The sequence below is a fragment of the Pteropus medius genome, unplaced genomic scaffold (genome assembly GCF_902729225.1).
Source record: "Pteropus medius unplaced genomic scaffold, Ma_sr-lr_union100, whole genome shotgun sequence".
NCBI lineage: Eukaryota > Metazoa > Chordata > Mammalia > Chiroptera > Pteropodidae > Pteropus > Pteropus medius.
Window position 1 is genome coordinate 62793 of NW_024352790.1, and position 18192 is coordinate 80984.

At 33.4% G+C, this 18192-nt stretch overlaps 1 protein-coding gene across 1 annotated transcript in view; it reads left to right on the forward strand.

Annotated features, from left to right (window-relative positions):
• LAMA2 (laminin subunit alpha 2) overlaps window positions 1-18192 on the forward strand; it is a 239010-nt gene that overhangs the window by 53158 nt on the left and 167660 nt on the right. Inside the window, exons 8-11 of the mRNA XM_039849938.1 lie at window positions 3176-3387; window positions 6238-6344; window positions 11402-11582; window positions 14457-14593. Of these exons, the coding sequence (XP_039705872.1) occupies window positions 3176-3387; window positions 6238-6344; window positions 11402-11582; window positions 14457-14593 (637 nt within the window). The remainder of the gene's footprint in view (window positions 1-3175; window positions 3388-6237; window positions 6345-11401; window positions 11583-14456; window positions 14594-18192) is intronic.

The following is an 18192-nucleotide window of genomic DNA, read 5'->3' on the forward strand; positions in this document are numbered from 1 at the left end:
ACCATTTCTTCATTTTTCTTCATATGCCCAGGGAGGGCCCTTATTTTTCTTATTTGCAGAAGGGTACCAGATAAGAAGGGTACTACTCCTCTGCCTGATTAGCTCTTAAAATTCAACTCTATCATCCTTAAAACCATGTCTTTAATTAATCCTAATCTGAGTTGGTTGCCCTTTTCTTTGCTTCAATAACAGTATTTGCTTATCTCTAGTAGTCCATGGCTACTTTTTCAAGTATATCTTTCTTCTCCACAGACTGTAGTTTAAAGACTGTGCCTTATTTAGTATTATGCAAAAAGTGCTAACTAGGTGTTCGAGGAAAGGCAGCAGTAGAAAACAGCAAGAGTTTTTCTGATTGAAACATTGTTTTCAGTCTATAGATGAGTGAAACAGGCTACAAGTTTTAGCCAAAAGTTGTTGAGAAAATGATGGAGTAGAATGACATAAAAGTCTCACCAATGTTGCTTTCTTCTTATTGTTATTTATCTCCACTTCTGCCATTCTCTCTCTCTCTCTCTCTCTGTCTCTCTCTCTCTCTCTCTCTCTCATTCTCTCTCTCTTTCTCTCTCTCTCTCATTCTCTCTCTCTCTCTCTCATTCTCTCTCTCTCTCTCTCTCATTCTCTCTCTCTCATTCTCTCTCTCTCTTTCTCTCTCTTCCCCGCTCCCTCCCTTCCTCTCTCCCCCTCTACCTTCTTCCTTCCCTCCTTCCCTCCCTTTCTACTTCCCTCTCTCCCTCTTCCTCTAATATTGTTCCTGCATCATCAGTGGAAACAACCATATTACTTAATTGCATGTGTTAGAGTCTCATCTACATTTAAAGGATCTCTTTCTAAAATGTTGCGATTTGATTTGAAAAAGGTAGCAAATGTGGAAAGCAACAGTGACTTTGTTATATCAAGATGTTCTTCTATAGCAAGGAATCCAATAAACTCTGTATTTAAAAATGTCCTCATTCTGCCTTGCGTATGAAAATGAGAGGGGTTAAGATTTTAAATTCCAATTAGTTTTGGTAGGGTGAAAATCGGAGAAGCTGGAAAGATCTGAAGGACTGTGATTATCACTAATTTTAATTAGGTGACTCCAACTTGATCAGACTATAAAACACCATTATTATTAATAAAAGTTATATGATTAGCAGTGTTGTATTCACTGACCTTAGAATCACTTTTTAATTTGAATTGAAATATTTTACAAGTATCTAAGAATCCTATTCTAAGTATAGAAACACAGATACATTAGTAATAAAACCTGAATGTGTACTTTCAATAAAATGGCACATGAATTATCTACCAGGTATATTCAATAAGTATTCTTACATGTCCTATGACAAAAAAAAATAAAAAAACAGGTACTTCTTCATTTTCTCTACTGTAGCTATTTTCTCATGGACTGAGATTTTTTTTTTATTATTATTGTGAGAGAATTTTGGACTTATTAATTGTTATCTATGTTAAGAAAAATCCCCAGATCTTGTTATATAATGCCATCTCTCCTGAGGGCAGTAAGTCATTTCGAGGAACGTGAGCTGAAAATAATGATCATTGTATATCATTATTCTAGTGGAACAAAGTCACTGTCTTAATGGTAAACAAAATGAGATGTGAATATATGTGGATGTGATCATAAGCTCTGAATATCAAGTAAGGCAAGAAGAATCGGTTTGAAATTCAAAAGGATCTTCCTGTTATCTTTGTCAAATACCACTCCTGAAGATATTGCGGGGGAATTTTATGAACTAAAGTATTAGCTCATATTTTACAATAGAGAATTAATAAGCAATTATATTTGTAGCTGGAAGTGTTTTTCTAAACAGTATTCATTCACATATTGACTCACAATTTATAAAATATTTTGCGAATACGATTTTCAAATAATCTCGTTAAAACATAACAAAAGCTTAATTCTACAAGATTATAGTGGCACCTATAAATATTCTAAGAAACTTAGAATAATCAGTGTATGTTACCAAATTAAGGATTTTGTACTATTATTGTAATGTGATTAATTTATCCTCATATGATGTACTGGATTTAAACCATTTCTCCTCTGAATGGTAGAGAGAATTTCTCTACACAATGACTTACACATCTGTGAAGAGACGAGCATAAAAGTGGTATACTATAGAAGTTGTAGTCTCTCTCTTTTTGTTTCCCTTCAATTTTGACCCTTGCTGCAAAAGACTTTTTGTTTTGCAAAAATGGCACAGATAATAGAGCTAGCCTGACTGTAAGATTTCAGATGCACTGTTTTGTTTCTCTTTTGGCAAACGTGCCTTAATATAAGGCATGAGCAAATGTAATTGAAAGAGAAGACAGAGCAGAATATAAATAGATGCTTCCTATAAAGATGTCTCTGTGCATCTGTGACATGAAGTAACATTTAAAACACCTAAATATAGAAAAAAAGAGAAATTTGATACTACTTAAAAAACCTTCTCTGACATGCCTCATAAATAAACAAACTTTTGTTTTCCCAATAATATGTAAAACAGTTTATTCCAAAAAAAAAAAAAAAAGACCTAGAGTTTGCTAATATGAGTCATGGGCACAGTTAAGCATTTCCTTTGGGCATATTACCATAATATACAGGCATACCTGCTTCTCAGTCAAGACTCTTCAATGAAAATCTGCCTCTGTGTGCAGAGATACCCATAGCTCCCACCTAAATAATAATGAGAGTCTTTTGAGTTATAATTTTCTATTTAATAAATTTTGAATTCTCGCTACCGAATTTCCTTGTGAGCCTGTTTCCTCATAACAAGCTTTTGCTACAACAACAACAACAAAATGTGAATCTTACATATTTGTACGGAAAACAACAAATTAGAGTAGATACATAAGATGTGTTGTACTACAAAGGCTTTCCAACATGGACCTGGATTCCTCTAGAGTGCTAGCTGCAGATTTCTTATTATGCTTTGGTCCCGTCTTCAGTGCCAGTAACAAGTTTTTTTCTGGCTGAAATCTAATTACTAGTGGGGCTGGCAGGATTTCATCTTGTATCTACACTGCAGTTCTAGAAAAACATTTTTTTTTAATCACCTTGCATTTGAGAGAAGAAGCAATTTAAAAGAAAACAGATCCTGGGAGAGAGGTAGTATGAAAAACATATAAGCATTGCCCCGATGGATTTCATTAATTCCTCCCAAATACTCACTGATGAAATTTTTTGCCTTAGGTGTGCAGAAGGCTATTTTGGACAACCTTCTGTACCTGGAGGATCATGTCAGCCATGCCAATGCAATGACAACCTTGACTTCTCCATCCCTGGCAGCTGTGACAGCTTGTCTGGCTCCTGTCTGATATGTAAGCCAGGTACAACAGGCCGGTACTGTGAGCTCTGTGCTGATGGATATTTTGGAGACGCAGTTGATGCAAAGAACTGTCAGCGTAAGTTCTGAACTATTGATGCCCCTGACACAATTGATGCATTGCACCTCAGAGTAGCAGATGAGGGATTGGAGAGTAGGAAATTATCTGTAATACATGTATGAGAGATGCACAGCGCATACACAGAATCTGCATATTCTAAAAACTTTGTTTTTACTGATAGAGTAAATCCTTTGAAAATTGCTGCATTGTTGAATTACCATTGTTTTTTCTGATGATACACATATTTCTGTTTACATGTGGAATGAAGATTTTGAAATAAACTTATGTCCATAGTAAGAATGAAGAATTTGGAAATTAGGCAAGGCCTATTTATTGTTTATCTCGATTCTAATAATTTTCTTGAAATAAATTTATCTGCCTATATTATTTCATTAGTGACTGTCAGTATACGTTAGTCTGTATTGTTTTTATATGTGAACTTTACATTCTTGCATTTCATCATGGGTGTAAAATTCTGCCAATATTTTTACACACTGGCATTTGTGATTGTTGAGTGATTAACCTTGGCCTTGGGACTATTCATAAAGCACTATTCCTGTTATCCTTCTATAAAATTTGCTATTGTAGGGCTTCATTCATATTAGTCAGTACATTCCTCCCCTCACTTCCCCCTCCTTAGCTATATTATAGTGCTGCATGGAAGTTAAAAATGCTTTATATTAGTGGTAATATACTATGCAAGGGAGATCTTGTACTGGAGAGTCAAATGGAATGTTAGTCCATGTTAGACCTGGAGTGTTTCACACTGCCATCATCAGCTTCATCTGCTGTCATAAACATTAGGCAAAACAAGTTATGATATCAGCACAGCAGTTTACTTCTGCCAGTTGCATTATGTAAGAAGGAACTCTTCTAGTAACTTAGCTGGGTCACAGGAACTATAGACATCGCTAGAAATATAGTGTCTGTGATTGTCTCTGCTGTAAACACCAAAGACCTGGTAGGACACTCATTTCAATAAGAAAGGTGTCTTTCTCCTCATAGATTTGTAAGGTGAGTGCCAGTTTTTTGTCATTTAAAGATGTCAATTTGTTGAATCAAAAGCAAATCGCTCAAACCATTGAAATCTATTAATATCACCCGTAAATTGATGATTTTTTTTTAAAGAAAATTCTCAACAGGCTCAGGGTGGGCTTTTCAACACTGTGTTTAATGGCATCTGTGTAAAATCATAGGAAGCTTAAGAAATTCTCCCATTCAGACACATTATTCAACATCTGCACTTTCTAGCTATGTAACCCTAGATAAGACATTTGACCTCATAGAGACTCAGTTTCATCATTCACATAAAGGGTCATAATTTTCTGTGGGGATTAAAGGATCTAGCACATAGAGAGTATCCAGTGAGCTGCCTGGGCCCGAGGTGTTCACACATGGTGGCTCCTTGGTTAGTAGTACTTCTGGTAGTCCTATCTGTAGTTCGCTAATTTTAGGGCTATGTTAATCATTTAATGACCTTGTTTTTCTATTTTTCAATGACCTGCTCCATAAATTTGAGGAGGTTCTTCCACTTATTTTTATTGTGGTAAACTGGGGTTCTGTGGCATGAAGCCTTAAGAGCACATAGAAGACTGTGGTATGAAAACACTTTTGAACCATCACCAATTTTTATGCCACTCGCCATGAGGAATGAACATGATTATGGTTTTCAATGCTCCTTGGCATGTAATTAAGATTGAAAATACAAGAAACTCATTTATTATCTATTTTGATAATTTCTTATAGATATAATAGCTCTTCTATGCATAGGTGGTAAACCCTCAAGAGTAGAAAACTTATGATAAACTGTAATTTTAGTTACATCTAGATTTGTTCATGAAAAGTACACCACAACAAAGAAATATGTTTTGGGTTTTAAAAAGTGTCGTATATTTCATGTAAAAATGCCACTTAAAAACTTTGCATTGCTTTTGTTGTTTTTAGGATAACACCAATTATCATTAATTAAGAATGACATTAAAATATCATACACTTTAAAAATGCCACTTAAAAAATCTATATTGCTTTTGTTATTTTTAAGATGGCATTAATTTATGATAAATTTAATCTTGTACTCCTCTCTCTAAGGAAAAAATGGCTTCTAAATCTTGAATTATTTGAGATTTTAAAAATGTATGTATAATATACATAAGAAACTTACATAAAGAAATTAAAAGTATATACAATAATTCTAGAGTATATACAATAATTCTTACAGTTACATATTTATTTATTTAACCTCGAGCTCATTTTTTTGAGCTTAACACAAAACAGGCACATAGTGAATAATCATTAAATTAAAAAAAATTAATGTTACTTGATTAATAGTAGTATTAATGTTATGCCATGGGTGATATTAATTTTGATAATTTCTCAAAATTATTTTAGCTCTAGAATCAATATGCTGTACTTAAAATGGGATTATAATATTTTAAATTTCACCCCAATTTATCTATATAGAAGTGAAGTAGCTGTAGGAGTGATGGAAAGAACATTTCACTTAGAGTCAGGTTACTGAGGTTCTGGACTCAGCTATACCACTTATGAATCGTGGCCTTGTATAAGTTATGGCTTCTCTGAATCTCAGTGTCTTCATTCTCGAGGTTGGAATAATAATTATAACATTAAGAGCTCAATAGTATATAACGTGCCAGGTGCTGTGCTAAAGCTTTACGTGAATTAATCTTACAATTTGTAGAATTGTCGTAGGCTCAAATGACGGAATGCCTAACAGATCATCTAGCAAGTCAGAAAACACTGTGTTCTACAAGTTGTCGATTTTACCATATTAGGTATATTATTATTTAATAAGCATATTAAGACTATTAGGAAGTTTTTCCAGGGCACAGATCTCTCTTCTCTTTGCAGCTTGTCGCTGTAATGCCAATGGCTCCTTGTCTGAGATTTGCCACGCCAGGACAGGACAGTGTGAATGCAGACCCAATGTGCAGGGCCTGCGGTGTGATGAGTGCAAGGTAAGGAGTAAGAGCTGACCAATGAATTACTTCGTCCTTGAAAATTTTCATTAACTTTCAATGACATGCACCTTAGTATACTGAGAGAAGGGTTCAGGATCATCTAACTGTACATGTAAAGTCACTATGGTCATTGCAATGGCTTCCCAAAACAGAACAAAATTTTCTGTATGCTACCATTCGACCTTCATTTCCTTGGCAGTGAATTTATGTAGTATTTACTATACTTCAGATGTTTGTGAAACAAATAATATACAAATTTAATCCCAGACTGTGGAGAGTAAAATAACCTTTCCTTTGCCTTTATGTTTTTGGCAGAATAATAATAATACTCTTTGTTCTAGGTCCACTGGAAAGTTAGTTCCAGTGAGCACTCTACTTAAAAGTTTTCAACCGAGAAGCTAAACAAGCTAGTTTTTAGATACATCATTTTGCTAAAGTGAAACAATAATCAAAATCTGTTGCTGTTTGTTCTTGAACAAATTGCCCTGCCTTCAGCATGGCAAGACCTTGAGACCCCTCCATGAGAGTGGATGAATTTGGACTACCTCTGTCACGTAGTAAATATTATTTTGGGTGCTAAACTGTTAAGTCGAACCAAGCATTTCTCAGATGTCATCAAACTGGCCTTTCTGTAGGAAGTCTGAAAATATCATCTGCTTCTGTCTCTTCAATAACATCATATGCTCTTTTTTTTTTTTTTTCTGTTGGCTTCTAAAGGCCACTATGTGGTGGGACCCAGAGAAACGATTCTGTGTGTTATGTGACTGCAATCCCGTTGGCTCTGTGTCACTGCAGTGTGATATTACGGGAAGATGTGTCTGTAAATCAGGCTTCTTAGGGAAACAGTGCAACCTTAACAGGCAGGCGCACCGACAGGAGGAGCAGCCACGGAGAGTGCGTCCGGTGCTGGGGTCTCCCCAGAGGTGGGGTTCCAGCAGCTCCAGCGGGTGCCCTCGGGGAGCCTATCGGCCTGCCACTCCGGTAATCCCAGAGGCGCTGCATGGCTTCTGCCTCTGCATGTTGTGTTCCGTGTGTTGCGGCTGACCATCCCCGATGCCGATTTACCACATCATGGGTGCTGAGTGTGCAAACTGCAAATGCAAAATCTAGACATTTCTTGATTGAAGTCTTGCCTTTCAAAAATAACTGTCCATATGTTTTCAAAAGTATATTCAATTTCATCAGTTGATAAAAGTTCCCACTAATCATGGACATAGAGAAAACAAAGAAAAAATTATGCATAGGAACCTGTACTCTTATAAGTAGAAGGAACCTCAGGCATCATTTGGAGCAAACTCACTTCTATGAATGAACATATGAAGAGAAATCTAGCAAAAAAGTGACCTTCCCAAGAAAATTCAGCCCATTGACCTGATATTTAATCGTAATTAATGATTGCGTTATGTTTCCACATAATTTTGCTCTAGGATCAACGGGCACAAGAAAAACATTTTTGTACACTGTAAATGTACAACATACACAAAGTAAGGAAGCATGTTTTCTACCACAAAAATTTGTTTCCTCTTCTCAAGGCAAAACAAAACAAATGCTAGAAGAGAGAGAAGAAGGGAAGAGGGAAGAGTAACAGGAAACAAGACTTGCCAGTGTATAATTAGAGCCTGTGGGAGAGTCGAGGGCAGAGAATAGAAGAGAGAGTGAGAATGAAATAAAAGGTTAAGGGGGAAAAAAGCAGGTTCTATTTCTTGCCTCCTTATCGACATTTTAAGAAAACTGGTTCTCATTTCAAATGGCCTCAAGTCAGATTCCAGCCTCACCACTTCCGAGCTATGAAACAGTTCCTTAAATCTTTCTGTAATTCAGCTTCTTCATCTCTAGTAGGACCCACTTCATAGGGTTTACATCTGTTTGGATTTTCCAAGAGGCAAAAGGCAAAAGATTTAACAGGAAAAATGCCTATGAAGGATGAAGCGGGAAAGAGCATAGTATGCAGGGAGACTTCTGCTGCAGTGCAGGTCTGACTATGTGAAAGCGAGAGAGAAGGAAAGATCGGGTAGAAAAGCCACGTTTAGGCATTCCGCCAAAATCCCAAATTCTTGACCAGGCCAATGGGAAATGCCCAAGGAAAACTGGCCCATTAGAGGAATTCTGATTTGAACAGAAAGGTTCTAGTACTTTACTGTAATCAGTCATTGACTAGAAGAAGCATGACCAGGCCTGAGCTCCTCCAGTGGATCCAAAAGAATGGAAGCTGGAGATTGTCAGTCAGTCACACCCCTATTGCAGGAAGGTCTGCTGAGGTCCCTCAATGCCTGTTTCAGGGTGAGAACAGTGCGTTAGGCATGGATATGGAGAGTTCTTCATAAATGTTAGGTATTATTAATACTATTGGTATTAAATGAAGAAATCTTTAAAAGAGATTATATTTCTTAAAAAGAAATCTATACACAAAGTAAAAGAAAGGGACAATAACTGATCACAATTTCTCCAAAATATAAATTTAACAGAAAGTCAACCCTCATTTATTCACCCTTTCTACACACTTTATAGCACTGGTGTGCTGTATTTCCTCTGAGGCAGTGTGTGTGAGTTAAGAGCACAGACTCTGAAGGCAGGCTGCTTGATCTGGAATCCTGACTCTATAATTGCCTAGCTGGTGTCCTTCGGCAAATTACTTGACTTTCTGTACCTTGGTTTCACTCCTGTGTGAAAAGGTGATAATATTTATCTCCCAGGATTGTTTTGAGGATTAAATGAATTGATATTTGTAAAGAGCTTTAGAACCATGTTTGGCACACAGTAAGCACAACATGTAATTCTAGTTGTTATTATTGCAAATGAGAATAATTCATGGGAGTTTAACGAACTTCCCACTGAAAGTGGACGGACACTCTCTCCCATATTTGTTTTACCTCATTAATTTTGATTAATGACTATGGATTTTGCTCCTTAAATTTGTTTATTTCAAAAGATTTCCCTAGTTTCTCAAATAAATTTTGAACAACAAATTTCTTAAAAATTTCATCACTGAAATTTAGTAGTATTTGTTTTGGTATAACTTATCCTTTAAAACTACATAATTTAAATATTTTAAAAGTATGGTAGAGACTTTTCTTATATTTCTTTACATGATCAACTTTGGAATTTTTTTAATGATAACAATAATTTGAAAGTTTATTTACTATTTTATTGATTTATCAATTAAGGATATATATGCATGTATGTCTATATATGCTAAGTAAAGAAAAATTTAGGAAATAAAGATGAAATAAAGTATTATTTCTACAATTCAGATTTCTAAATCAAGAATATTTAGGAAATAAAAACGAATGCAAAATACTACTATGATTCAGATGTTTTTAAAATTTTTTTCTGTTTTTCTTTATGTATACATGTTTGTGTGCATTTGAGTGGTATGTGTGTCATTATAGGTACGTAATTAGAATCAGAGTGTATATATAATTTTATATTCTGCATTTTGAAATTTTACTTAATGCTATATAATAAGCATATTCATATCATTAAAACTGCTTTAAACAAGATTTTAATAATTGCATATCATTTCATAGCATAAATGTATCATAATTTCATTTATTCAAATTTTCTCTAACATTGAACATTCAAATGCTTCTACAGTTACTATGATAAATAACATCATAATGGGCATGCTTGTACTTTAACCATTTCTCCAATTTCTGATTATTTCTCTAAGCCATGTATTTAGAATTTTACACTTTATTGTTTTTTTACAAATAAAATATTGTTTTCATTTTTCCTTATATAATTGAATTCAATTTCCATATCCTGTATGAGGTAATTACTTAGAACTGATGCACACTTTCTTTAGTAACATAGAGAAATCTGAATTAGAACTAGAAATAAAAATAAAGTCATCAATAAAAGATTGAAATGATTATCAAGCTCATTTAACTCAATTTACCTTTTGAAAACAAAGCTATTCTTAGCTATGGTTATTTTAAAAGACTGATTTTGAGTATGATTTTGTTTTCTAGAATTTTTTTAAATGCCGTTAACAATAATGGCAAAATATATAATGCGGCATATTCATTTCTCTTTGGTTGGTTCATATTAAATAGCAAGATTTATTTTTACCAAGAAGTAACTATTAACTCTAATTTTCCAAAAGAGGAATTATTTTTACAAAGAAGTAATTACTGAGACTAATTTTCTAGATTAAAATATCATAATAATATGACATATTTACATTTTAAAAAGACAACCCTGACGTACTTTAAGTAGGATATGTACTTTCTATTTTTTTAGTAGGAGTGATTTTTAATTCATCAACATTTTCTAACATTAACTCTAGGTCTGATAACATGTATTTCAAGAAAGTCAGCCAAAGCTACTAATGAAAAGTTGTCCATAGAAAGTTACTTGTTATAAATAGATAAGAGAGAAAAATGCATATTAATAACTCATCAGAGAATAAAAGTTTTCTTCTCTTTACCTAATCTTTGCCATGTGTTTTCATAAATCAGTTTTGATTGTTAGGATGAAACCCAAGAAACTAGATGTTTATCAAACCAATTATGTTATCAGTGTAGGCATAACCTATAAATTATATTTATAATGTGAATTTTATAGTGACGATTAGAAATACTTACATGAAAAAAGATAGATCAAATATTAGAGGAAAAAAACTGTTTTAACTTTAGGCTTTTGGTCAATAATATTGAAAGCATTTTCACCAAATAGGAGTTCATAAGATCTGAAAGTAATCAATTCAGATTATTAGAAATTAAGCAATAAAATTTCCTATTAAAATAAAAATACCAACCACAGTGCAATTAAAGAAGTATAAAGAAAGGCTAGTGAAAATATATCAGACTGAATGATAATACCCTAATTCTTCTACTTACGTTGATGCAATTTCCAATTGAACTGTTCTCTTTGGATATTATTTTTTAAATTCCGTTAAATTAAATGATAACTCAGATGTTATAACACCCGTGAAGAAAGCTTGATAACCCTGAAGCTCCTCTTTTTCCACCCGATCTTTTAGTATTATACATCTTGTTCTATAGTGAATTAATGATTTAAATTTAATGTTCCTCTTTCCTTTGCTATGCCAGCCTGAAACCTTTGGTCTACAGTCAGCAAGAGGGTGTGTTCCCTGCAACTGCAATTCCTTTGGGTCTAAATCATTCGATTGTGAAGAGAGTGGTCAGTGTTGGTGCCAGCCTGGAGTAACAGGAAAGAAATGTGACCACTGTGCCCATGGCTATTTCAACTTCCAAGAAGGAGGATGCACAGGTCTGTAATTAAGACTAAGCGCTACACATTTATCCTCTGATTTTATTGTCTTGGCATCGGTAACTGTTTGTCAGTGTTCCCAGACATTAAATAAAAGGCACTTGACCACAAATATATAATACAAAGTATTTAACCTAATAAGAAATGTCTATTTATTTTAAATAAACAAAAGAAATACATTGCAATTTTAAATACTACCCTATAAATAACCGCACCTACAAGTACTCAGTACAAAAACATCTGCAGATCCCAATGAAGCCCTGTCTCTCCCTGTCTGTGACCTCCGTTCAGCCAGTCACTCAAAGGGTACTGCAGCTTGAAAGTTAAATGTTCACTTTTTCTGATGCCAATGTTGTCTTACTTTAAACTCTACTCCCAAGCTAATACTGTTCAATTTTTCTTTTTCCTATTGAAAAATTAGTACAAGGATTAGGGAAGTGAATCTATTTTTCTGATACAAAAAATATGTTTGCTTCTACTTGGAAACAGATTGTCTCTAAATATTATTTTATGAGAAAATGCAGTCAGGGATTTCTAAAAACAGTGTTCTCATAAGTCCAGCAAAAATCTTTCCACAATTGTGATATAGAAAATCCATTTAAAATTGTTGAAAATAAAGACAGCATTAACAGTAATTTATATGCCACTGATTTGGAATTGACCCTTATTCCAACAATAACTAGATTGAATATTAACCTTTGCTTACTAAACTCACCAATTCAACATTGATGACATTCCTATACTCTCAGCATCATGATAAATACATGGTAAGATTTTAAGACTTTATTATTGACTATGATAGTGAATTTATATCAGAAGTGTCAGGAATAATATTTGAAATTATTTAAAAAATGAATACCTTTTAGATATTTTTAATTACCTTTTATTTACAATTGTGATCATAAATTAAGCCATTATAAATTATTCTGAATGCTACCATTGTAGATCCTCTAAGAATCTGCATGTGATTTCTAAGCCAATATCTGTATATACTAAAAAATTCTAAAGCTGCATTTTAAAACATTCTCTGTTCTTTAAATCTAAATCTCGCTAATATTTTCACTTAATAGGAATTAATGAAATGGTACTACATATTTAAATATATCCACTATCAGAAATTATAAATGAGACCAAGACAATTACTTAAAATTTGAGATAACATTTTAAATGTTATTTAGAAATGTAGACTTAGAAATGTAGACTTAGTAGCATTAAATGAGAACAGAGAACAAACAGAAAATAGGCAGGATAACATTATGTTTGATAGCATGACTTGCTCCAAAGAGCTTGGATTTGTATAGCGACTCCACCAGTAACTAGTTATGCGACCTTGACTGAGTAACCTGGTTTCCCTCTCCTTCTGCAAAATTCATCTATTCAATGAAGAAAATAATAGTATCTATCTCACTAGTTTTTTATAAGAATTAGTTGAGTTAATGGCTACAAAATAGAGGAATGCCTAGCATGTAAGTGCTATGTGTTTATTATTATTGCTATTATTATTATTACTATTATTGTTTTCATCATCATTTCCTTATTAGCATTATCAGTGTGGTAAACATTCTGTTTTGGCTGGGAAACCCTAGCTAATTACTCAAGTTTTCCTATTCAGTGTTAAGATTCCATTGAAGAACTACATAGAGAATTTCTGTTTACAAGTAATAAATAATTTGAACTGTCACAAGACATTGTTTAGCATATAAATTTAAACCTAATGTGAACTGTTTTTCTTCTTAATAAATGGTACATATAAAATAAATTCTTTGGCTTAAAATTAGCAGCAACAATAATAATAATGAAAACAATGGCTAACATTTATTTAGTGTTTACCCTCTGTCATGCATTGTTCACAGCTGGTATGAAATGCTGTGAGCAATGATAATTGTGATCCCTTAAAACATGAACTTAATCAAATATCCCAAATGTATTTCATTAAAAAGATTTAATCATCATATACTGATTAAGAGGTTTTCTTATAACATTAGTCTTCTATTTGAATTTGAGTATTTGGTTTTTCTTTTGCTTTCTCTTTCTTAGTATGAAATTCTGCACTAAAATATACTCAGTAGCTGGGTCAACTATAGCTAATAAGTGGCATACGCTTCTTGTCTTGGATGGCTTTGAAGATCTTCTCAAATCTTATTTTTGCATTCTTGAGAAAGCGCATGAGTAGGGATGAATTTTCACTCTTTGCATATCACATCATAGTATAGAAAATGCAAAAATCTATTGAAAAGAAATAAGGTGGTAAATAAAACTCAAAAGTATATATATGTATATATACTATGTATGTATACTTTTGTATATATATACTTTTGTATACATTTACTTTTGTGTATATATACTTTTCTATAATTCAACTAGTTTTAAATATTTGAAAAATTGAAATATCTTGATGTATGTCAGGATATATTGAATTTAGGAAGCCTATTAAGCTTACTGGTTTTTATTGCAAATTAGAGTCATCAGCCAGAAGGAATTGTTAATCTATACAGCATAGAAGAATTAGTTATGAACTTAAATATAGAATCAAAAATTTAACTTTCATAGCATCTATCTATAAGGTAATACAATTAACATGGAAATCTGATACACCAGTTCTTTCTTGCCTTAAGCTTAGTTGAAAATTTGAAAGTGCTTTACCTTTTGAAATTAGTAAATGAATCACAACATATATGTTTAGATCAACTTTTCTGTGAAATACACCGTACTATGATATAAATATAAAAGATGAGTGAGTCAAATTTTCACTTTCAAAGATCTTTAACTTTAGTACAGAAAATAAAACAGCACAAATCACAATATAAAACTCAATATTTTGTATCGAACTTTTACTTTTGTCTTTTTTTTTTCTTTTCACTTTCACCTGTGAAGCTTGTGACTGTTCCCATCTGGGTAATAATTGTGACCCAAAGACTGGTCAATGCATTTGCCCTCCCAATACCATTGGAGAAGCATGTTCTAAATGTGTACCTAATACCTGGGGCCACAGCATTATCTCTGGTTGTAAGGTGAGTGATTTGCCTCATTTCATCTGATAATATTTTTTAACTTTTTTTTTTTTTTTTAATTTTTGGTAGAGTTCTATATGTGAGCATTTCAAAATCCAATGTTATATTACAAAACAATATAGAACTATCACTATGGAGTGATTGAACATATTGATCTGTATCTTACATTTTACTCATGGGAGAGATGATGAAGTAAGTGCACATTTATGCAGCTTCATCCATGATACCTACTAAAAAGGGGAGAAAAGACCAAAAAATCTTTAATAAAATGGAAATAGCTCTAGAGGCTCATGAATAATGAAATATATCTATAAAGTACAAGGAAATTAAGGACTAACTAAAGGAATTTGCCAAAAATCGATAGGAATTACCCTCAAATTGTGACTAGGATTCAGTTTCAAGAAAATAGTTTAGAGGATTCTGAAGAGTTATATTAACAACCTTTATCTTAGAAAAATCTTCAAATTTTTCCGTGTATGGACCATAGAAAATTTCATTACCCGACTCACATTTACAGAAATTTATCCAGCATCAGGGTGGAAGTAACTATTAAGTTTGAAGATTCATAGAGTTACATTTTTGGAAACAAAACAAAAATTTCTCAAGAGTTTCAAAATTTTAGATGAGTATGAACAATGCTATAAGTTTCTTTGACTGACTCTTCACGTTTTCAGCTTTGAATCCAAGCATCTACTCTGTCCCTGGACTCATGAATAAGCCATAAGGAAACTTTCGAAGGTTCCATTCTACCTATAAAACCCTACAATGTAACCAAACTAATGAAATTGAAGCTGATACCTAATGTTCAGGATATAAATCAGGATGAAAAATAGACCAAGTTTCTTTTTTAAAAAAGTGGTTGTATGTTTGAGAACCATTATGTTTACTGATGATTAAATAAACATTATGTTGTTCGAAGTTGATTGAAATTTTTTAATTACTTTGAACCACTCAAAAATCTAAATTTTTGAACAGACACTTCATCATTATGAACAATTACAAAAAAATTCACAGAGCTTTCACAAAGAATTATGAGAAGATATTCTACCGTTTTAAAAACTTGGATGACTATAATCTAAATCAACAGTGATATGAGGTTTATAGCTTTCCTTTCTTTGAATCATGGATAATTTCTCTGTACTGAGGTATGAGCACAAACACCATTTGAGTTTTTATTGAAGCAGAATACAAAGCCTGCCATCTTTCACTAACAGGGGAATAGTGCATCCTCTGTTGCTAAACAAACATTATACCTAATTATGATTTAAGTTTGATGTTGGCTATAGTGCTATTTAAGCATATGGTTAATGGTCTCGTTTATTCTTTACTATAATTTCCTGGATAAACTTCCTGATTTGGAAAGGTTCCAATGTCTATTTGTACTGTCAATTAGTCTTTAAGAATTAATGCTTTGGTTTTATACAATAAATTAGGTAGCAGACATTTCTTATTTTAGTTAAATGATAAGGATGTCTCACAAACATCTTTTAAATCTATTATATGATTATAGTTTCCATACAGAATTTTCTATTTCTGGTTATGGCCCATTTTGTTTCAGTCAAGAAAAAAATATTTAAGTAAGTCGATGATCATTAATTTCAAATTTCATTCTACTCCTGATGTTCTCTAAGGGTGAGTTACTTGGGGTGACAACAGTGGGTTTTTCTATGCCTTGGAAACCATGTCCATGTTTGTAGTCTAATAATCACATTTTGGTTTTAAAATAACTTTTACTAATATCCTCTCTGTGGCCTTTTTTTTTTTTTTACTGTATAGCAATGAAGACATAAAAAATATACTTAATCATAAAAATACCAAAAATAAGGCCTGGTGATTATTTTAATATCAGAATCTGGGAAGATATTTCACCAAACATTTGGACGTAAAACAGATAGCTGAGAAACTAGTGATTGCATGTCACATTCTAGAAAGTATAATCCCATAAGTAAACTACTGTTAGCAGGAACAGAAGGAGAAATATCTCCAGTAGTGGTAGATATACGAATTAAGCTGAGCAGTGAAATTTGTCAAGTTGCTATGCATATAAGTCTGCCACTGAGCTGTCGATCTGAGAAAAATAATAGTACAGCACCAGAAAGAGTCAGCTGACAGACTAAGTGCAAACCCTGTGTGGTGACAAACTCAGACACAGAGCAAAGAGGTACCCACTTGGATAACAAGTCAGGACCCATTTGGGAGACAGAAATCATACCAGTTATTTAAATGGGGAAAGTAGAATATAAAGACTTGTTAACTGTTAGAAGGAGGTTACTAAAAAAGTTACTAAAAATAGATAAAAGCGATATAAGGGATCCTGAAGTAGCAGGTACACAAGAGCAGCACTACTTCTAAGCTGATGGAGGTTGGACTATAAGGAAACCAAGAACTAGAAGAAGGCGCTTCCGTACCCTGGGCCCAGCAAGGCTGAGGTTCAGACATTTTTGAAAAGAGTGCGGCTACCACAGGAACGTACAAACTGCCTGTGGTAAAACAATAAACAATAACAACAACAACAAAAAACAACTTGGCCGAGTTTGTGGGCAAGTGCTAGTCTATGGAAGCTGCCCACCATGTTGAAAGCTGTGGGCAGGCTGGAGCAATTTAGAAGCAGCCTGTTATGGTCAGAGCGTGGATGCAGACTGAAGCTACTCAGAAAGCTGCCTGTGGGAGACAGTGGCCTGAGAGCACAACTGGAGTTATTTCTGGACCACTGGGCTCCCATGCTAAAGAAGAAAATAATAATGACAGTAGTAATGAAGAACCAGGAACCAGGACAGAAGTGTCCTCCTACCACTATGACCTTGCTGGTTTCTCCAGGACCCTCTGTTGACTAAGCTTAACTTTCTGCTACCTGGCCATGGAGAAATGTCTACAGCATGTAACTACAGTATCATAAAGTAGGGCAAGGAAGAAGGAATTTAAAGCTCAGAGACACTAGACTGATCATTGGCACAACTGGTCTCTGAAAATGATTTATTCCAAGACCCTAAATGACATTTAAAAAATTCACTTGGCATTTTTATTATATTGCAAGGAGATAAGAGCTCTGTAAATCAAGAGCAGAAAGATTTAAAATATATATATATATTTAGGACAAGAAGATACATGGATGAGCAGGAGTCAAAGGTGAGGTGAAATAAAGAAATTATTGAAAAGAAGCTAAAAATGCAATGGCGTAATTAAAATAAGCACTGGTGATATATACATACAATAGAATTTTCACCGTATAAAATGAGAGTTATAAAGTAGACAAATTTGAGAGGCAAGTGTGAAAATGACTACAGAAGACATGAAGATATTACAGATTTGGCAGACAGACAAAAGAGATGTACTTTAGAAATTATAGGTAATCCTAAAGAAGAAAACTGGTAAATTGGAACAGAAATAACAATCAAAAACAAATTTAAAGAAACAGCAATGAATCAAAATATAATTTTGTTTTCAAACTGAAAGAACTGACCATGTTCCAGTAAATTAACTTTAAAAAACCCTCAAACTTTAAAAAATTTTAGCAAAATTTTAAATTACATAAATAAGGAGAAAATCTTTTGTATATCTAGGAAGCAAAAAAGGTTACCAGCAACACACCTCAGTCAGGC